Source organism: Podarcis muralis, chromosome 3 (genome assembly GCF_964188315.1).
Source record: "Podarcis muralis chromosome 3, rPodMur119.hap1.1, whole genome shotgun sequence".
Lineage (NCBI taxonomy): Eukaryota > Metazoa > Chordata > Lepidosauria > Squamata > Lacertidae > Podarcis > Podarcis muralis.
Window position 1 is genome coordinate 18,328,348 of NC_135657.1, and position 21,728 is coordinate 18,350,075.

Below are 21,728 nucleotides of genomic sequence, written 5' to 3' on the forward strand. Positions count from 1 at the left end.
TTCTGGCAAAGAAACAGGATTTTTATTTATCCATTCTTAGACACAGCCACTGCACCACCACCACCACCACCCAAATATTAGCATCCAAAGGTTTTCCACTGGGTGTTCAAGAAACCTGAACTTCACAAGGGTGCTGAGAACTCCTGAGGATTAGCTTGAGAGAGTTCTTACCCAGCTAAGCAGCCAATAGTCTCAGTTCCATGCCTAGATCCCATTTTCAGTTTTTCTCACTCACCTGGCCATTGGAATCCACTGTTTTCACTTCTCCAGCAGAACCGACAACAACACATCAAAAATTTCTTCCAGATTCCATGGAATTATACAGTTCCAACCATATGTATCTCTTTCTTTCTGGTCCTGCTGGATCCTTAATCAAGCAGCAAATCTCTGCTGGATTAGTTTGTATCTAAGCAGTTCTGGTTCGGAAACAGACGGCTGCAGCCTTGTTGCAGCTTGTACAAAGTCCTCCATGGTTAGAGTTAGGTCTGAAGTCTCTGTGTCTAGCCCTGGAGAAAAAGAGCAAAATGGTTGCCAAAAAAGTTATTCATTTTAGACACGTCAGATGCTGCACACCCACAAACTGTTCCTGGGTATGCAAAATGGGGTGGGGAGCAGTGGAAAGATGCAAAAACTTCTACAAGTCTTTCAAGTGCAGAGAGAAACTCGGACAACTATGAATAGTGCTCCAAATTGCAAAACTCTCCCTAAGAGTTTTCACAGTGCACTGATTCTTTGCACTGGACAACATCTCATTTCCACAACGTTTTACCAAATGACAGAATCCTAACAGCTGAATCAAGACCCACTTATGCCAGTCCCTCATAGATATGCGTTTAACAGGTTCCCACCTCATGCAAAGTCAGTTCAGTCCAATCTAGATAGCACAATTAGACCCCCACAAGTAACTCAACCTATTTTCCAAAGAATGCCTCAAGAACAGATCCAAGGGTGGCACAGGTAGCAGCAATACAGAAAATTCTGAGAGACGCATCACAGGGGAAATAATATATTCCACCCTCAGGTCTGAAATTACACTACAGCCTGTAAAAAGGAGATTTTCTATATATCATTCCCATAAAAGAAGCCCAAGAACAAAGGAATATTTTACCCTTCCAGTTAATGCCTGCTAATTCCTCTCAATTGCACACACCCCTGTCTGCCAAGTGTCTCAGAGGCATTCATTTGGAGACTTGAGACCAATCCGATTTTCTACTCCACTATTTAGAACTGATCTTTGCTTATTGATATGCAAGTCCAAACAGAAGGACGTAAAGCAGTAATAGTTTTGCCAAACACTTGATCAAATGTTTATTTAAAATATTTGTATTCTGCCTTTCTGTCCCATCACTGGAGATGGATGGAGACACAGTAAAGAGTTCAGTTATCTTGTTCACTGAATTAGCTTCAAAGAAACAATGGCCCACGAAGAACATTTTTCTCTTTCCAGAACCTGTCCATCATCCTGTCTTAACTGCCTGCTGTGCATTTTTCTTACTAGATTTGAATCTAGCTGAACTATGCCGGTTCCTTACCTTCCTCTATCCACGCCACTTTTCTTTTGATAGCAGACATCATGGCATCTGAGCAGAGTGCATATATGTCTGCTCCCGTTAGCTGTACGGGACACTTGTCAAGGATACCAAGGAGACTGACGGAAGGATCCAGCTTAAACCTACCAAGGAAGAATATATCCAAGGCTTAGTATCAAAGAAAGATTGTTGTTAGACTGCAGCCCGTCTGAGAGCTGTGGACAGAAAGGAATAACCCAAAATCCCAGGTTCAAATGAGTGTGATCATAGAATCATGGAATTGTAGAGTTGGAAGGCACCCCGAGGATCATCTAGTTCAGGGTTTCCCAAACTCGGATCTCTAGCTGTTTTTGGACTACAATTCCCATCATCCCTAGCTAAGACCAGTGGTCAGGGATAATGGGAAATGTAGTCCAAAAACAACTAGACAGCCAAGTTTGGGACTCCCTGCAATTCAGGAACATGCAGCTGTCCCAAACAGGGATCAAACCTGCAACCTTGGCATTATTAGCACCATGCTCTGGCCAACTGAGCTCTCCAGGCCTCATGTGGCAAACACCAAATGAGAATTATCAGTCTCACAATAATGTGTCCGCCTATCATTCAGAGCACACACATCTCTTGGGAAGATTCGCAGCCAATTTAATATTCACAGCTTTCTAAGATCAGACACTTCATAGCGCAAGGTGATCTGCTCTACTTTTCTTTTAACAAAAGCAGCAAAAGGAGATGCTGATGCAGTGGGCTAAGCTATCAAGCCCAAATCAGCCGAGGCTGTTATCCAGTTTTAACCTATACTGCAGTTCTGCTGTTTCACCACTCCATAAAGAGTATAAGACAACCCTTCCGGATCAAGCCAAAGGCCCATCCCATTCTCACAATGGCCACCGAGATGCCTATGGAAAGCCCACAGAGCAGGACCTAAACACAGCATCTTTTAATTCCCAGCAACTGGAATGCAGAGGCATGATGCTTCCAACAGTACGGGTAGAACATAGCCTTATCCTTCATGCATTTGTTACAGTAAATTGGTTTGCTTAAAACGGGAAGCAATCAAATAAGCCTCATGCTCAAGAGCAGAAGGGACTGCACAAGGACAGCACCTGTTCACAATCTTGCAGCCCATGATGTGAAAGATCTTCTGAATGCAAAGCAGCAAGTTGCAGTTGTACTTAGCTGCTTGTAGGAGTGGAGGTACCACTTTGCACAGACTTCTCTTCCCCTGTGGAAAGAACAGCTATATACAAGGAATACTGAGGCCATGAAATATTAGGAACCACAGGGCTTTCCCTTTGTCGCTACTTTTATTTTATGGCAGGCACTCACTTTCTGGTGATAGCATTTAGTACTTGCAGCTGAGAGTCTCGGTCTTCATTTATACCCACATAGACCAATTTATCAAATCTGCCAGGGAAACAGACAATAAAGAGACAAAGTGCAGTTGTTCAACATACATACATGCTATTCAGAAAACACACACAACCCCAAGAAGATCTGAGAACACACTTCTATTGTTAGGCTGTGGAGCTTTTAATTCAGTACAGCAGACATTCTCCAAGTATCTCTGCTCACAGCGTGCAAAGAAAAGAAGAAAAAAGTGCAAACTTCAAGAAAGCCTGCACTTGGCTCTGTACATAACTGATACCTTCTACAATGAAGATGGGGGCTATTTTGACTAGGGCTCTTGCCTAGGGCCCACAGGGGAGGTCTTATTCATTTTCCATAGAAGTTAAAGGGGCCCTTTTTGGTACCCTGCTGTGTCCCATGATTTCCACCTGTTTTTAGAGTGATGTTGGTACTTTAAAATGTTAGCAAATTTTATTAAGTTGTCTGCCAAGACCTCCAGCAATTTTCAAGTGGTCTACAGGGGGAAACCTTTGAAAACTATTGCGCTACATTAGAGCAAATGAATGCATCCAGCACCAAATAGGCAAGGAAGAAGCAACAAATTGTTATTTTTCACAGGAAAGCACTTCAAGACCTCACTTTGGACAAAGGATTTGTCTGCCAAAAATGCAACACAAACAGAACAGAAGGGTCAGGCAACCTCTCTTAGTGCTTTACAACTTAACTTGCTTTAAAATACATGGAACAAGTGAGGGAGTGGGGAGTTAGGATACTACACTAATCTAACTTTGTCCTTGTCTCTACTGTAACTAAGCCACGGTTCATACAAATGAAGTAATCACATCTTTTGCTTCCCTGTCTATATTTTAGATTTTAAGAGCCAGGGATCTGTTATACCTGTTCTTTGTAAAGTGCCACGTATATACATGTGCTGTGTGTGTGTAAGTAAAGCCAATAATAGTGAGAATCATACCTGCCTGGCCGGAGCAATGCTGAATCTAGAAGATCAGGTCTGTTTGTAGCTCCAATAACGAAGACGTCTCGAGAAGAATGAAGTCCATCAAGTTCTGCTAGTAGCTGAGAGACCACTCTACCAAGGGGGAAAAGAAAACATTTTTAAATGCCACAAATCCTACTGCAGCCATTGAGCAAGTCAACTCATTACTCCAAACAGTACATACACAAAGCACTGGTTCAGATAGGTATGACCAAGCTAAGCTCAAAAGTATTACTGTACTAGTTGCTATGCACCACTGAGAGAAAAACTACTTGCCTTAAATGAAACAGTTCTTAACAGACAAGGTAGGGCAAAGGGGATGTACAAGCAAGTCACTACCTTTGCAGAGTGAAGTAAGAATCAAATATAGAACTTTTCTTCTCACAGAAAGAGCATCATGTCTTGGAAGATTGGCAAAATCCAGTATCTTCCTATATCTCTCTAGAACTGTAAGGTCCTGCTTCTCACAAGAGGCAGACATCAATTCTAAGAATCTTAAAGATTCACCCTGCTCTACAAATTTCTCATCTGACCATTGCCGTATTCTTCTTGTTCAATGACTGAGTTCTATTCTGCTTCACGTGACAGAACAAACCAACATTTGGTTAGTGCTAGAGCCAAACTGGAGATTTTTATCATTTTGTGTTATATACTGCTTAACACCGTATAAGTGGTGTACAGTAAGGTTGCAAAAGATATAAAAAGATAAAATCAGTTTAAATTAACCATTAAAAATAAGGAAACTTAAATGCAAGCGGATATAAAAAAGGTCTACACCAATTGCCAGAAGTTCAGCTGGGAGGAAATCTATCTGATCTCAGCCGGGAGTGAGTTTTGACAGAAATGGGCACCTGGGCACCTGGCAGGTATGAGCCATGCATCTAAGTCATGGGGACAGACTGGGCAGGGATAGAAGGAATCAGGTGGTGCTCATGGTATCCTGGACACCAGTTGTTGAGGGCCTTCCATATCAATATAAAAACTTGGCCCGATAGCATAAGGGCAGCTAGTGCAAGCTTTGAAGCACCAAATGCCTAGGCAGGTATTAGGCATCAAATACCCAGGGCAGTTGGTATGCCTGTGAAGGCAGTTTTTAGCTGGGATCCAGAGCTGCAGTCATATTTTGCTAGTGCTTTATATATATATATATATAGAGAGAGAGAGAGAGAGAGAGAGAGATTTTGTTGAAGTTAACCTTGGTTGCAGGATTTGCTTTTTGTTCTATTACATCAAAATACAAAAAGATTGCTGCATTAACATTAGCAGCTGCCTTGAATATCCCACATAGAAAGGTGGGATATTAAGATTTTCGATAAAATTTATTTTCACTCTTTCTATGTTCTAGAACTAAGCCCCGGTGCAGAAAAAAATAGGCTCATCAAAGCTAAGGTTCAGGGACCAAAGACAACCTGTGTGCCATCAGGGAGTGGGGCACCCCAGCCTTTTTAGTGTTTATACATTTGACAGTGGGAGTCCAGTTTTTATGGAACACATGCAGATACTTCCGGCCTGCCTGGATCATTATACCAAGCATGGATAAAGAAAATCAAGAGTTTGCACGGAGTTTGCCACAGCAGGATGCTTACGCTTCAGCATTCCTTAACAGCAGCTGACAAGTGGCACTCACCGGTCCATTACACCACCGGAGTCTCCACTTCGCCCACGATTGGGTGCCAAGGAATCAAGTTCATCAAAAAAGATAATGCAGGGAGCAGCTGCCCTGGCTCTTGCAAACACTGATGAGAGAGAGGGAAATAAATTAATGTGCATCTTGCGGAGTCACGCTAAAGCCAGCAGCATACAAAATGCATTCCTCTGCTCCACGTTGGAGCTCCACACTAACCTTCACGCACATTCTCTTCACTCTGCCCAACGTACATGTTGATGAGCTCCGGGCCCTTCACACTGGGAAAGAGAAAAGACAGGGCTGGTTATCCTGAGCTCTGCGCCCCAAGGCTCCCCTTATCCCTTTCTGACACAATGCCCACCTGAGAAAAGTCATGGTGCATTCAGTTGCCACAGCTTTTGCTAGCAACGTTTTCCCTGTTCCAGGAGGGCCATAGAGCAGAAGGCCAGAGCGGTGAAGACCTAAAGATAGTAGCTCTGGGTGTTCCAGAGGAAGCTGAATGGTGTCCAAGATCTCCTTCTTCACTTCCTGGAGCCCACCAACATCTTGCCAGAAGACAGAAGGTATCTGCAGCGACAGGACAACCTTGCAACTCTTGGCAAGTCTACAACCCTATTTCGTAAACCAAGACTTGCACTTTTTTCTTACGGTGCTCTTGAGACACAGTCCCATAAACCCCTTGAGACCACAACACTCCCCTCTGCCCCATCCAGCGACTGCCACCGCTCTCACAGCATCCTCCTCCTGCTCCAAGGGACAAGTGAAGACTGGTCTCATCTGGAATCATCCAGTTGCACCCTTAACCGCACTTTAGCTACCTTTAGTAGCTCTTCTCCCTTACATACCCACTTACACCTTAATATCAAAAGGTGAAGCCCTGCTGCTTATTTCATGTATTGACAATGCATTATTAATTCATTTATATAACACCAAATCATAGGTAAAGGATGACGAGGAAGAGGGGGGCTTACAGTTCTGATTGGAATTTTTCAAACACTTTCTGGCTCATAAAGTTGCTCCAGACATAAAAATCTGGTTATTCACTACTTTACAACAGACTCAATCACAAAAAATAGATTTCAGTGTACATGGACCAAATGTCCTTGTCTATATCTGGAAGCTGTTGTCTATGTTCAAACTGTTGCATGTTCAAAGATCAAAAACACAGTAAGGTCCCAAGTCCACAGTGCAATTGTTGGCAGAGAGCTGCCTTTCCAGTGTGGTACAATTAGATTTTCTCTGTTATGAGGGCTTGCAAGACTCATTTATGTTGCCCATTCATTAGCTCCAACAATATCAGAATGTTAAAACGGGATTATGTAGATTTCCTTGAGCCTTAAAGTGGTCTAAGGCTGAGTATCAATTAATGTGTTCCACAACCCCTGTCCGAAAAGGAAGCAGAAGATTCCTGTATTTTAATATAGTAAGATCTGCATGATTACACAGCTTTTCCCAGTTAATAGTACTAATAATAGTGGTAATAAATATTTTATTTTGTTCTTCCTTCCCAAGGACATCAACATTTTAGACACCATCTCTCTGGAATTTCCTACTGGGGGGCAGTTCTATTTGGCCCTGCAATTGTTAGTGAAAGGAGAAAAGTTTGGGGGTTTTTACACTGGAAAATTTACAGATTACTACTAAATTATTTTGTCTAAGCTTTGATAAGTGTTGCTCCCTCCCTACTTCTTTATTATGTTTTTAACATTTATGACTGGATATTCTATTGATTTTAAACTAATGTACACCCTCAATTGTGATTATGACTAAAATTTTATGAATAAAATTTCTGAAAGATTGCATAAGCACTGAGCTATCTAGTTAGTATGGTTTAGTCATTGGAGCAAGAGGCGATGATGACATTCTCCACTTAATGGTAGCAGAGAGTTGCATGAGATCTCAGAGGGTGGTTTGTGGGGTTTTTTAAAATCAAGCTTCTTATTAGTCGTACCTTTGGAGCTCCTATTGCTTGCGAATGAGCATCATGCAGCTTATCCAGTGCAACACCAAAATCTTCTGCTAGAAGAGGGAAGCCTGCAGCACAAAAATCATGCTCTTCCTCCTCACTCAGTCCCCCCAGGAAGCTGGCAAAGTGGAAACAGAAACAGCAAACTGTTTTCTGCAATCTTGATAATAATAAAAAGTTAATTGGACCACAGGTCTCCAAATTACAGGGCTGAGCTGGGTGCTGATGTGCCAAAGACAGGTGCCCTCAATTTTGATCATTTGCAGGGCACACCAACCAGCTGCGCCACAAAGGTGTTTGAGAGCCCTGACAATCAGGTTCTGCTGTACTGCAGAAATGAAATAATCACTGAGAAGTCAGGCACAAAGTCAAATGCGCATCTGAGCAGGATGTTATCGCTCTACACTATATTGCTCTCAGATGAGCTTTGATGACTAAGGCTCAATCAGGCCTTAAGAGCGAGAGCAAAGTAGCTTCATTTCCCCTTCACTGACATTGCCTTGCAGCCCAATCTGACTGGCTCCGATACCATCAGGGATAGTATAGTGAAAAGGAATGAAGTTGCCCTATTTAAGCTGAGAAATTGCTCCAAAGAGGCAGTAGGCGAAGGAACTATGGTTGGAAGCAGGGAAGAGGAACAGTGCAAAACAGAAAGATAAAAGGTTCCTGTGGGGGTGGGGATTCTCTATCCCAACATACTTTCACCAAAAAGTCTTAAGAGTCATTGGGGCTCTATCAAATGCTGCCACAGTAAGCTTCCAAATACAATTCTTTTCAGTCATTTTACTAAGCCACCACCCCATGGAAACACGCAAACTGGAGCGGGTAGACTCTTTGTACTTGCTCCTTGTGCTATTCCCTCCTGACTCCTGGCACCTCAGGTCTTGAAGATCACAAACTGGCATGCCTCCCTTATCCCATCCACAGTTAGGAAACCTAAATCTCATCTTCCAAAGTGTATAAAACATTTGCAGTGATCACTTGAAGGCTTACAAATCACCAAAAAGTCTCCTCCAGTACCTTGAATTCTGGATCCTTGCACAGGCTGCACGGCTGCTGTGGGAAAGCAAAGTGCAGAAGTCTCCCAGAACGAAGCCCTGCAAACATGGAACAAGATGCTAGTAGTGGAGCAATTCCCAAGGCAAGCAGAGAAAGCATTCTGAAATAAGACCCCTTAAGGATAAGGATGAAGAGGTATACTTCTCTATACAGAAAAATCTGGGGAAATCCTCCTGCACCCATTCCCTCAAGCTATGTGAGTACACCACTGAAGTAATGGAGAATGCTACTGCAGGCTGGTTTCTATTGGTTTGCAAGGGCTTCCAAGCCCTCCTAGCGAAGGCAACCAAGATACCTATATTTGTGTAATACTGGCTATCCATAGGCGAGAACTCAACTCAACTCCAATAGCTACATGAGCTTGACCACATTCACAGTTTACATACTGTAGATTTACTAAGTCTTTTCCAGGGATTCTGACTTGGGGCCTAAAGTAGTGAGATCCAGCACTCTGTATTCCTATTTGGGTCATGCTGCTTGCATAAAAAAGAAGCAATTCCTGGGAAGGGCTGCAGCTCAGTGGCAGAGCATTGGCTTTGCATAAGAAGGTCCTAGGTTTAATCCTCAATGTCTCTAGCTAGGGCAGGGAGAGGCCCTGGTCTGGAACCATGGAGAGCTGCTGCCAGACAACACTAGGCTAAAAGGGACCAATGGCCTGGTTGTTCTTTCCTACTGCAAGGTGATCCTTCAGCACAAGAAGGAATCACACACTGTGGCAACTAAGCTCCCCTTGTAACATTGACTAGGCTGTCCTGCCGTTTGGGATGCAACTCACCGCGCTTTGCCGGGCTAGCTTAGTCAGGCTCACTTCTTTTCCCAAAGGCAAGCCCTCTGTCAGCATGCTTAGAATGGCCTTCCTCTGCTCCTCAGACGGTGCTTCGATTTTCAGGTCATGAAGGAAAGCCGTCTGCAAGTCTGTAGGGACATTCCCAAGCCTGGTCGTTGTTCCTACTACCAGGACAGGATAACTAGTGAGAAAATACACAGATGAGCCATGAATACTTCAGTCAGGGTTGAGAACACAATGCTGGATCCAGCAGGGCTCTTCTTAAGTGCTTATGTGAAAATCGCAGTTAGAATATAAAGAAGGCCCCACTCTATATTGATAACACACCGTGTGTTTTTTAGAGCAGTGATCCAAAATTTCAATATCACACAGCCAGAGAAGAACTACTCAATTGACTGCTAGGTTGTAGAATCAGGCACACCATAGTGATAGCCATCCTTCAGAAACAAAACACCAGAAAATCCTTGTGTGACGATCCATACCTAGTACTTGCCTCTCTGTCCAGGAGAAGGTGCCGTAATGCAAGAATTACTCGGGAGTCCTCCCCAAGTCCATCACGATCTCTTCCCAGCAGCTCTATATCTTTCATTAGCAGGACACAAGGGCTATAGACCTCAGCCTGTGAGAACGCAGCATGCAGTTTTGCTTCTGTGGATCCACTGGTGTCACCACACAAACTAACACAATCCACCTACAGGAAGCCAGGGGACAAAGATATGTTGAGGACTGCATTGCAAAAATATCTGAAGAATACATGCAGGGAAAATGGCTGCAGATTCTGCTGATCTAGACTAGTTTATTCCTTGGACACATTTTTAACCTACAACCATACAATAACCTCTTTTACAACTGTACATGCCCACCATTTTCCTGTAGACATCTTTAACAGGTGTGAGGATGGGAGAATTTTAGCAAGTGCAGACTATCCTATATGGGAAAGAAAAGCTGTATCAGGCTTCCTCCCATCTTACCACTTTCAGATTGTTGCTTTCTTATGATTGGTATAGAACTTTCACGAAAATTAAAGACAAATACAATTTGGTGGCCTCTCAACTGATACAACCCAGCAGTTGAAGAACAATATTACAGATAGGGCTAATTTTAATTTTTTAAGGCTATAGAAACAGTGTCCTGTTGTTTTCCCTATGCTAAAGCAAGATTTCAAACAAATGGAATACTTGATTTAAAAAATGCCTTCATAGGGAAGAAAAAGCAGTGGAAGCAGCACAGAGCTACAGTGCGGTGTCATCAATTGGTGGATAAACATGTCCTGATCCTCTGAAGGTGGGAGTTTTGAGAGAAGACCCAGAAGTCCAAAACTGCCTCTTATTTCAGAGATGCATGCATTTAGAAAGAAGTATCCTTTATAAGGAAATTATAAAACCCCTATTATTCCTTGTAAGCACTCCCACCAGCAGAGGCACTCTGCATTCAGGTAAGATGCCCAAATTGGAAGGGGCAAGAGACAAATACAATTCACCCTCAGCTAAGAGGGAAAGAGGACAGATGTAGGGTGAAGAAGGAATATGCAATGCCAGAAGTTCTCTATGGAGAAACCACTTTTCTCCACTGTGCCCGAGTGGCAATTTGGGGGTCACAAAAGCAAAAAGAGAACATTGCTATTTGTAAGTAGCACTGTATTATTTCAAGGCCATTTTCCAGATGTTAAATGACATAAAAAATCAAATGGAAGGCTCAGACAAACTACCTTGAACAAATGGAGATTGAGGCGGCTACAGGCAGCTCTGACAGCTGTCAGTTTCCCCACACCACTGGGTCCTGAAAGAAGAATGCTTCCAGCTCCATTTAGTAGAGTCCCCCTAGAACACAAAAACCAGCAACTTCATTAATTAGTATTACAAAAGAAGAAAGCAAAAGAGGGAGTCTGCAGCACAACCACATAACCAAACGGGGAACCGGGCAGAGGGCCTTCTCAGTAGTGGCACCCTCCCTGTGGAACACCCTCCAGATGTCACGAAGATAAAGAACTATATAACTTTTAGAAGACATCTGAAGGCAGCCTTGTATCAGGAAGTTTTTAATGTCTGATGCTTTATTATGTTTTAATATATGCTGTAAGCTGCCCAGAGTGGCTGGGGAAACCCAGCTAGTTGGGTGGGGTATAAATAATAAAAATAATTATCTGTTGTTGTTGTTGTTGTTGTTGTAAAAAGAATTGTTGTTGTTGTTGTTATAAACTCACAATGTGAGGTCCCAAAGGTTCAATGAGAAATTGATTTCAGGATCCACTGTCACAGGAGCACCTTGAATGAACACCACTTAAATGTGGCATGGTTCAGAACCAGAAAAATCCTACCACCCCATAACCAAAGTAATAATACTGAATTCCCAAAATCTATCAGTAAATGGCAACAGCCACATGCAGCACAGACCCAGCCCCCAAAGCTATCTGCAGCAATGTATTATGTGGTAGAATTAGGTCGAGTCAGCTGACTTACCTACTGTGTAAGTGTGGCCCAAGAATATCACAAAGCTGTTTCACTATGTTGCAGAGTCCAGCAGGAGATAAACTATTCCAAAACCCATCAGCATTTTGAGACGGGAAAGATGGGACAGCGCTGTTTGTTGAACCAACCTACAAAAAACGGGAAATGATAATTACCTGATATGAGTATGTCTTCTTAAATCACTCAAATACCCTTTAGAGCAGTGATGGCCAAACTTGGACCTCCAGCTGTTTGGGACTACAACTCCCATCATCCCTAGTTAACAGGACCAATGGTCAGGGATTGTGGGAATTGTGGGAATTGTAGTCCCAAAAACAGCTGGAAGGCCAAGTTTGGCCATCACTGCTTTAGAGCAAAGGTAGCTGTTTAAATGACTGATCAGGTCCCTGGAAGTCCTACCACATTTTAATAGAAGAGAAATATTTTTTTCCTGTTTTGCAGCTAAGGAAAACAGGTGTTAAAAAGTTGGGATAAATGTGTTCCACTTCAACATTACATCTCTCTCTGAATTTTGTATGCAATGCCCTAACCATTATTTATACTTTTATATTTATTATACTCAAGAGCTCTGATGTCAGCACTAGAATATGCTATTTACCTAAAACACTTTTTAAACCTTACCAGAAATAAAGACGTGTTCTGAGTGTCGGCCAGGTACCCCAGGCTCTGCTCTTTTTCGTCTGCTGCTACTATCTTTTTTACCTTGAAGTAGAGGTCTGGCCATCTGAATGAATAATAATAATAATAATAATAATAATAATAATAATAATAAATTTTATTTATACCCCGCCCTGTCTGAAGAGCAAACAGGCTAAAATTCCAGCACCAAATGCATTGGTTAAATGAGGAATCAATAGAAAATAACTGGAGTATTTATATGTAAAAATATACTTTGCAAAAGCACAAGCTTTAGGTAGTTCTATGGATTTTTTCCTCAATTGCTATTTTTCTCCAAAAACACCAGCATTTACCATTTTCTGAAATTAAAGAACAGCCCCTAACATCACAGGACTTCCTTAGGTATAAAGCCACAATCTGCAAGACTATAATAATGGTACCATCAATCCAGGGTAAACAAGCTTCTGATTTTCCAGGATAGCTCTCTCTAGGCATTTAACCCAAACCAATAGAGGCTACTTCAATCAGATTTTTTAGTAAGCAGACTGATAACTGCAAAATGACAGATCAGTTAGCTTTAACAAAATGGAAAACATACCTAAAGAACTTATCTGAATTTCCTTCTAAGAACTCAGGATGCCCGACTGTTGGAATACACAGAATATCTTCCTCCTGGACTAGCCTGCAACAAAACAGTCATGGTGATACATGTGTTATCAAACTAAAGGAAGGGAGAAAAATCTGTGTGACAATGCAATAGTCCGAAAAGAAGCAAGGGAGGCCATCAGAAATATTTCAAGTGTTTAATACCCTGCGGCAGACAGATATGTGGTCTAACTAGCAATTTCAATTTTTGTCATGAACAGAAAGTGCTGAATGAACTTGTAGGCCTCAACAACAGAGGCCTCTTCACTGTACCGCCAGCATTTGGTGTGAAAAAGGAATCACCAGAAGGAGAAACCTTTCTGCACAAATGCAGTAATATATAACTTGCCTGTTAAAATCATATTTAAATCAATTTGTTACAAAGCATACAGAAAAAGTGAGGGGGAATGAAACATAGTGGGGGACTGTAACCTTAACATGGTATTTGTTACTTACATTATTTTTGTTTATAAAGACATCTATACTGCTTTTTAGGACAATTGTCTTACAAACCAATTCACATTAAAAAAAACCAATCAGTAAAATATTACGGTAAAACTATAAAATCTCATTAGATTCAATGAATAAATAAAACTACAATTAACATTGAAAAAATAGCTGATAATTTGGTCCAACATCACATTTCATTCTCCCAAGGCCATTCCTTTAAAGAGTGTGTCTATAAAGCATGTTTAAAAGAGATCAGGTTCTGAGCTTGCTTAATTTTCACTGGAAATATGTTCTATGAGTTACTTTGCATTAACCAGCTTTCAGTCCAGATCTTGGACCACAACTCTCAGCTGTGATTAGCACCACTGGCCACTGAATAAGAGAGGAAAGTTGAGGGGGTTGGACTAGATGACCCTCAGGATCCCTTCCAACTCTACAATTCTATGATTCTGTGAAATTACTGTGAAATGTACTTGGCATACAGACCCCACAAAGACAGGCTTAAGATGCTACTGCAAACGTTTTTAAGAGTTCTCTCAGCTAGCACAACCAATATATTTCACTGATTTAAGACAGATATTCTAAATATTTCCAGAATCAATACTTTACTTGTCCACTTGTAATGTTTAAAATGCCTAAGCAAGCTTCTCAAATGTGGCACATGAGCAACAAGCCCATGTCCTGCTAATTGTGTGCTCATGCAGTAAATAAGAAGCACAGTGATGAGATTATCCCTTGATCTCATAAAGAGGGATGCAGAGGTTAAGTTATTGTCTTTACTGAAACGCTAACCTGGGAGTTTGAAAGTGTTGGTAGAGAATTTGGTCATATACTCCTGTGATGCTGTAGGCTGGTGAGGACACAATCTCTATGTGTAGCTCCTTGGCAAAGGGTGGCACAGATAGCAAGGACCGACTTCCTTTTAACTCCTGCGCACCAGCAGCTTCCCCATATCTCTACGGAGGACAAACAACCCTATTCCATTTTAATTCCACTACACAAAATTAACAACTAGGAGATTAGGACAGAACAATCTTTTTTAACTACAGTAACCTTTGAGTACCAGGCCTAATTTTTCCCATCCCATAATAGGTTAGAGAAAACCCAATTTTCCAGTCACAAAGGTGTTTTAAACCTTTTAATTTCATTATTCCCGCTTTAACATCATTGTTACAGTCTGTAATTGTTCCATTTCATTCCCCGCTAACTTCACTGCCTACATTTTCACCCTCTGCCTTACAAATATGAGTATCCATACCTGCCAGTTTCCTGATAATTCTTAATACATGTGATTAGTTTACTCCAGTCTAGGAAAGCTTATGCCACAATAAGTTTGTTAATTTTTTAAGGTGCCACACAGCAAGATTGCTTCTTTGACTAACTCAGTGGCAGATGTTTTCATTCATTCAGTACATATGTGTATGGAACAGGAGCTCCAATCTCTGTTGGTAATTCTGAATATACAACTAGGGGGTGGTAGTTTTTCCAAAAGCATTCCAGCCTGGAGTTAAGGGTGAAATTTTCAATGTATAAATCAAGTAAGAAAGGAATGACGTATCTGAAGGGGAAACACCATCTCTAAATGCAAGATAAAGCTCAATGAAGTTCATAAAAGTGGAAAGGAGATAAAGATGAGCGATTGTTATGCAATCCTGAATACAGAACTAACTTTACCCAAGCAGTCACACGCCTGTTACCATTGGGTCTATACACTGGCATAATCACACAAGATTTTTAAAATTGTATACAGATAGAGATCCTCCCCATGCTGCACTTCAGAAGTTCCCAAACTTCCACTTTAGAGACTCTCAGTTCATCTCTAACTGTAGAATCAAAGTCCACCACAACATCTTCACAACAATCTTTGCATGCTGTCATGACAAACTCATGATCTTGCCTTTCACTTTTAATCCTCATTGCTGTTAACAACAGTGCTATAGCAAAGACCTGCAGCTTCCCTCAACCCACCCCAGTATTGAAGCTAAGACCCTACTGAGCCCTAACTAGCTTAAAAGTTAGCATGCTATGCATTAAGGAGTCTTTCTGCTAAGCACATCTTTTACAATATAGGCTAGGTTCCACAGATAACTAAAGACTCTTCACAGATGCTATAGACCTACACTACTGCTGTAATCCTGATGTGGCAACTACCTCTTCTTGCTCTATGGCATTTGACACAAAGGTACGCAGCCACACTTTTTCCTTATATAACCACAACTCTATTGCAGACAAGCCCCATCCTGCTACTAGTCCAATTTCCACATACCAAACAAGCCACACCAAAGGGGATAAGATAACTTTACCCTTGCGGGGGTGGCATTGGCCAGATTTACGGGCATTATTCTCCCTCCAAACAGGAGGTCTTGCATTCAGTTCCCAGATGTGTGAGGTGGGCATTCATTTGGTAAAAAGTCTGTAGCCCTTAGTTTTGCCTGCTGAAACATCTGGGAGTCGCACCCACCTGCTGGGTGACCTTGGGCTAGTCATACTTCTCTGAAGTCTCTCAGCCTCACTCACCTCACGGAGTGTTTATTGGGGGGGGGGGAGGAAAAGGAGATTGTTAGCCGCTTTGAGACTCCTGAAGGGGAGTGAAAGGCCGGATATCAAATCCAAACTCCTCTTCTTCTCTTCTTCCCAGTCCCAGCAGGAAGAACCGTGCTAGTTTGAAAGCTGCCCTACATGGTGCGAGGCAACTTCCCACGCTCAGCACCTGTTTTCCCAGCTGGGCGCCTCACTCCGCACAGGTGCCACCCACCTGGATTTTAAGGAGCGCGCCTTCCAGAGGGTCGCAGGACAGGTTGAAGGCCAAGGTGGCGGGGAGCAGCGCCCTCTCGTGCGGAAAGGCGTCCTCCTCGGCGGCTCGGCGTCGCCTGTCCTCGGCGAGGGAGAAGTACCACCGGGGGTCGAGGGCTCGCACGGTGGCCAAGTGGCGGGAGCCGCCTTCCGGCCTCGACACGGACACCCACTCCCCGTGGAAAAGGCCCAGGCTGCGCAGGCCGCCGCGGGTCACCCACAGGGTCTCGCCGGCCTCGCCTCCCCACAGGGCTGCGTGGCCCCGCTCCGCCTTCACCAGCCGCTCCCCGCCGTGCGCCCACGCAGACACCAGCGGCGGCGGCTCCCCGCTCCGCTCCCGGCTCTCCCCGCCGCCGCCGCCCCTCAGTTCAGTCACGGCCAAGCGGGTGCCGGCGCCCAGCAGCCCTTGCAGGGCCGGCCGGGCCTCCAGCACCAGCAGCCCCGAGCCCGGCAGCGTCTCCCCGCGCCGCACCAGGACGCTGGAGCCCGAGGCGGCGGCGGGTCGCGGAGCCCGCCCCGCCCCCGCCGCCCCTAGCAACACCCAGCCTAGCAACGGCGGCCTCCTCACGGGCCAGACCCGCACGCGGCTCCCCGCCGCCAGGCCCAGCTGCCTCAGGAAGGCCCGGCCCAGCCACAGCTCCGGCTCCGAGGCCGCCTCGGCCTCCAGCAGCGCCGCGCACAGCAGCACCGGCTGCGCCTCAGACCCCGCCGGGCGGACGGCCAACACCAGAGGACCTCCCGCCGAGGCCGCCGCCGCCACCGAGGCCCATTGCCCGTCGGCCGGGGCCACCAGCAGCCCCGCGGCCGCGGGCAGGTCCTGCGGGACGGCGTCGCCCAGGCTGCGCAGCACCGCCGCCGCCATAGAGAGACCCTCAGAGCGGCGAGGGGGAAGCTTCCCGGGAGGACCACAGAGAGAGAGAGAGAGGCGCAGGAAGAAACGCCCCTTCGCGGGCACTTCCGGTCCTAGTTTAGAAAACGCCCAATGAGAAAGTAGACGTGCGGATAACTAGAGATACGAGCGGGTAGAGTGGCGCCGCTGGCAGGGGTGGGCTCACGGCGGACGCACAAGAGCGCTCTCCCCTTTCCGCGGTTTCCAGCAGCTGTCGCTCAGAAGCATTTCTGCCTCCCGACCGTGGAGGCAGAGCACAGCCACCATGTAAATAAAAGGGGTTTAGGGGTCCTCAGGGTTCTTCCTAGGTCGTGTCCTCTTCCTAAGCCACAGGCCCTGCTCTAGACCCTTAAGTGGCTTTGGCTGTTTGGAAGGCGTCCTTGAACCATGCCAATTTCTGTTTGCTTGCTTGGATGGGCAGAGAGGGCAGGTAGAAACCTGACACTTGTGTGCTTGGGACGTGGCCCCTTGTAGAAAGGGAAAAACCCCATCCATTGATCTGCCCACTTTTGCCTCTGGTCTTGCTCACCACTGGTGTGCAGCCTTCAGGAAGTTGCTCATCCAAGAATGTGGCCCTTGGAATTAAAAGGGTCACCCCTTCACTCAGTGTGGAAAAGAAAAGTGCATTTTATGCAACAAGAGCAAATTCTTGTTTAAGGTTTTTTGTTAAGTTGATGGCTTTTCAGTAGCGCTAGACTGGTATTTATAGATTGGTGTATGGACCATAAAGAAGGCTGATCGCCAAAGAACTGATGCTTTTGAATTATGGTGCTGGAGGAGACTCTTGAGAGTCCCATGGACTGCAAGAAGATCAAACCTCTCCATTCTTAAGGAAATCAGCCCGGAAGTGTCTGCGGACAGCACTGGCTCCCGGCCTATAGAGTGAGATGAGCGCACAACCCTAGAGTCTGCCAAGACTGGCCCGTATGGGCAGGGGTACCTTTACCTTTACCTAAGGCTATTAGAGATAGATGCCTGTGGCAATCACCTTGCCAACAAAGGTCCGTATAGTTAAAGCCATGATTTTCCCAGTAGTGATGTATGGAAGTGAGAGCTGGACCATAAAGAAGGCTGATCGCCGAAGAATTGAATTGTGGTGCTGGAGGAGACTCTTGAGAGTCCCATGGACTGCAAGAAGATCAAACTGATCCATTCATAAGGAAATCAGCCCTGAGTGCTCACTGGAAGGACAGGTCCTGAAGCTGAGGCTCCAGTACTTTGGCCACCTCATGAGAAGAGAAGACTCCCTGGAAAAGACCCTGATGCTGGGAAAGATGGAGGGCACAAGGAGAAGGGGACGACAGAGGAAGAGATGGTTGGACAGTGTTCTTGAAGCTACCAGCATGAGTTTGACCAAACTGCGGGAGGCAGTGGAAGACTGGTGTGCTCTGGTCCATGGGGTCACGAAGAGTCGGACACGACTAAACAACAACAACAAATTTACAGTGGGGAGCAGCACTTGGCATCTTCTTTCCAGAGTTTTATTTTTAATTTATAAATATTGCTATATATGCTTAACTTGATCCTGTTTTAAATGATAATGGACTAAACTTACCTTAGTCCGGTATGCCACACACTCCAAAACACCTCCTTCTCCAAATGTTTTTCCCACAACAACACTGTAAGAGTTTCCTGCAGTTATTTAAAGAGCTGAGCTGGGGATAGGCAAACTAAAACTCCTAGCAATAGTGGAATCAAAAATAGTTGAATCAAACCTGAATCCCTGTGAAATGCTGCTGTTAATGGCAGAGAATACCGGTGAATTGTTTATGGAATCAGAACTGAATGCTTTTATTGTATTTTGCAATGCGGCCTGATCCTGTACATAATTTCTCAGCGGTAAGCCCCATATTTCAATGAGACATACAAGCATGTAAGTTTCCATAGGACTGCAACCATAAAAGCCAATAATTGCCCTTTGTGCTCATCATTGAACCATCATGAATATCTAAAACCAGGTGCTGAATGTAACTGAAGCCTCATGTACTTGTATATCCAGGACTAAAAAGGAAAATACCGGTATATGTGCAGTTTGAATCTGGCCAAAGAGAGCTCCAGGGGAGCTGCTGTTTCTTCTGTGGACTGATGCTGCTTTAGAATTAGTAGAGCCCACCTGTGTCCCTACTTGCTGCCCACCTGATCAACCTAGGCAATTGTAAATAAATATATAGGGTTGTTGTTGTTTTTGGTTTTTTTAAATGCCACAGGTTTCCTGTACGCCCTTTCCCAACAATAGACATTATTCTGTAAGGTTGTCCTGGAACGTCTTAGTCCTTGAGACAGTGGGAAGTATGAATAATTATGACAAAACCATTGTGTTGTGTAACTAAGCCTCGCCCCAAACTGCAAAAATCTGGGTTGAATCACCATCTCTCTGCTTAACCTGCCTCAGAGGGTTGCTTTAAGAATAAAATGAGAGAAGTGTATGCTGCCTTAAGGTCCTCAAAGGATGTGCAGGGAACAAATCAATTGCTACCTCCCTTGCTTCAGATTTTCCCATGTTCAAGCACTTCCTTCTTTCTTCCTACTGTAACATGTACATTGTTTTGCTTTCCCCACTGCATTCCTTCTCTGTGCTGGGAGGGGGACAGAATCAGCAACCTTCCAGATACTGTTGAAATCCATATTTCATCATTGCAAGTTAACATAGCCAATGGACAGGGATGATGGGAGTTGTAGTTCAACAGCATCTGGAGGGCCAGAGGTTCCCCATCCCAGCCCCAGGCAAACTGAACAAAAGGTTGACACCATTTCTTATTAGAATGCCGGAGGCTAAAGCTGAGGATCCATCCAAGGAAATAAGGCCATTCAGGTGCAAGTATTTTTGGAAGGGCTGTGGACAGCAGCCAAAGCCATTTACACTCAGTTAAGGTATTCTGTGGCCTGCTGAGCTGTCTACATTGCTCTGTGTATCCATTCCCTTCAGTGCTCCATCTATTATTGCTCAGTACGTCATGTCAAGTCTTGGCAAGAAGCAACATTTGCCACTTTGCTTCCCAAACATCATTATTTTAAATTGGAAGGGGAAGGAAAGCTAGAATACGTAGTGATGCCAAATTGAAGGAAATAAAGGAGGTGGAAATCTTCACAAAACAGAGCAGGACAAAAATAAAAGAGCAGATGTCTAACGGTCTGCCAGTGGGGGTTGGTCAAATATTGTGAAACTGGAAACTATCCAAAATGTCTAATTGAGGTCATTATGGAACCTACCACGCGGCAGTCCTTATTTCCATGGTAAGATTTTAGGTTGGCTTTTCTTCAGTATTGTCCAGAGTTCATGTTGTTTTTCCATTTGTACTGGTTTAAATACTTAAAAGGGGAAAAAGAAAGAGAAAGAAAACAACAACCCCAACTTGGAGCAAATTTCCAATAGAACTGGGCTGACAAAGTGAAGCACAGGCTGGTTCTTTATGCTTATAAGGCTACTCCTTTATGCTTATTGAGCTACTCCTGTAGCTCAAAATAAAGAGTAGGGCCTTTTTCATTTTATAAGAGCCCTGCTAGGTCCAGCATCCTGTTCTCACACAAGCAGGACCCAAGCACAAAAGCACTCTCTGCTCCTGCAGTTTCCAGCAACTGGTATTCAGAAGCATTGCTGCATCTTAACTGTGGAGATAAAGCACAACCATCATTAACAGTAGACATTGATAGTCTTCTCCGCCATGAATTTGTCCGATCCTTATTTTTTTAAATCACCCAAGTTGGCGGCTGTCACTGCTTCACTCATTATACAGTGGTACCTCAGGTTACATACACTTCAGGTTACATACGCTTCAGGTTACATACTCCGCTAACCCAGAAATAGTGCTTCAGGTTAAGAACTTTGCTTCAGGATGAGAACAGAAATCGTGCTCTGGCGGCACGGCAGCAGCAGGAGGCCCCATTAGCTAAAGTGGTGCTTCAGGTTAAGAACAGTTTCCGGTTAAGTACGGACCTCCGGAACGAATTAAGTACTTAACCTGAGGTACCACTGTAATAATAATAATAATAATTTATTTATACCCCGCCCATCTGGCTAAGTTTCCCCAGGCACTCTGGGTGGCTTCCAATCGAGTGTTTAAAACAATACAGCATTAAATATTAAATATTTCCCTAAACAGAGCTGCCTTCAGATGTCTTTTAAAGTTAAAGTTTTAACTCGGTGATCCATGAAGAAGAATTTATTTGTCCTGAATTTTCCCACATTTAGCTTCATTAAAAGGTAAAGGTAAAGTTACCCCTGCCCGTACGGGCCAGTCTTGACAGACTCTAGGGTTGTGCGCTCATCTCACTCTATAGCCAGCGCTGTCACCTTCCCGCTGGTAAGCGGTCCCTATTTATCTGCTTGCACCCGGGGGTGCTTTCGAACTGCTAGGTTGGCAGGCGCTGGGACCGAACGACGGGAGCGCACTCCGCCGCGGGGATTCGAACCGCCGACCATGCGATCGGCAAGTCCTAGGCGCTGAGGATTTACCCACAGCGCCACCCGCGTCCCTTAGCTTCATTGGATGTCCATAAATCCTAGTGTTATGAGAGAGAAGCTTTTCTTTGTCTACTTTTTCCATGCCGTGCAA

At 44.3% G+C, this 21,728-nt stretch overlaps 1 protein-coding gene across 1 annotated transcript; it reads right to left on the bottom strand.

Moving 5' to 3' along the window:
• PEX6 (peroxisomal biogenesis factor 6) lies at window positions 1-17,208 on the bottom strand. The gene is made up of 17 exons (XM_028724905.2): window positions 16,249-17,208; window positions 14,286-14,449; window positions 12,997-13,080; window positions 12,402-12,504; window positions 11,772-11,908; window positions 11,021-11,132; window positions 9,795-10,003; window positions 9,301-9,493; window positions 8,487-8,563; window positions 7,452-7,584; window positions 5,862-6,067; window positions 5,717-5,778; window positions 5,501-5,609; window positions 3,850-3,966; window positions 2,856-2,933; window positions 1,533-1,672; window positions 1-506 (listed from the first exon to the last, which is right to left on the bottom strand). The coding sequence occupies exons 1-17, from the start codon at window positions 17,146-17,148 to the stop codon at window positions 373-375; spliced, it is 2,958 nt and encodes a 985-aa protein (XP_028580738.2). The 5' UTR covers window positions 17,149-17,208; the 3' UTR covers window positions 1-372.
• Window positions 17,209-21,728: the final 4,520 nt, after the last annotated feature.

What these genes read in the sequence shown, in the direction of transcription:
- PEX6 (XM_028724905.2), bottom strand. Translation starts at nt 17,148, where the DNA reads ATGGCGGCGGCGGTGCTGCGCAGCCTGGGCGACGCCGTCCCGCAGGAC. An exon ending in TGCACCATGACTTTTCTCAG is followed by an intron (nt 5,779 to 5,861) that starts GTGGGCATTGTG and finishes TCTCTTTCCCAG; the next exon opens with TGTGAAGGGCCCGGAGCTCA. An exon ending in TGAAGAGAATGTGCGTGAAG is followed by an intron (nt 5,610 to 5,716) that starts GTTAGTGTGGAG and finishes CTCTCTCATCAG; the next exon opens with TGTTTGCAAGAGCCAGGGCA.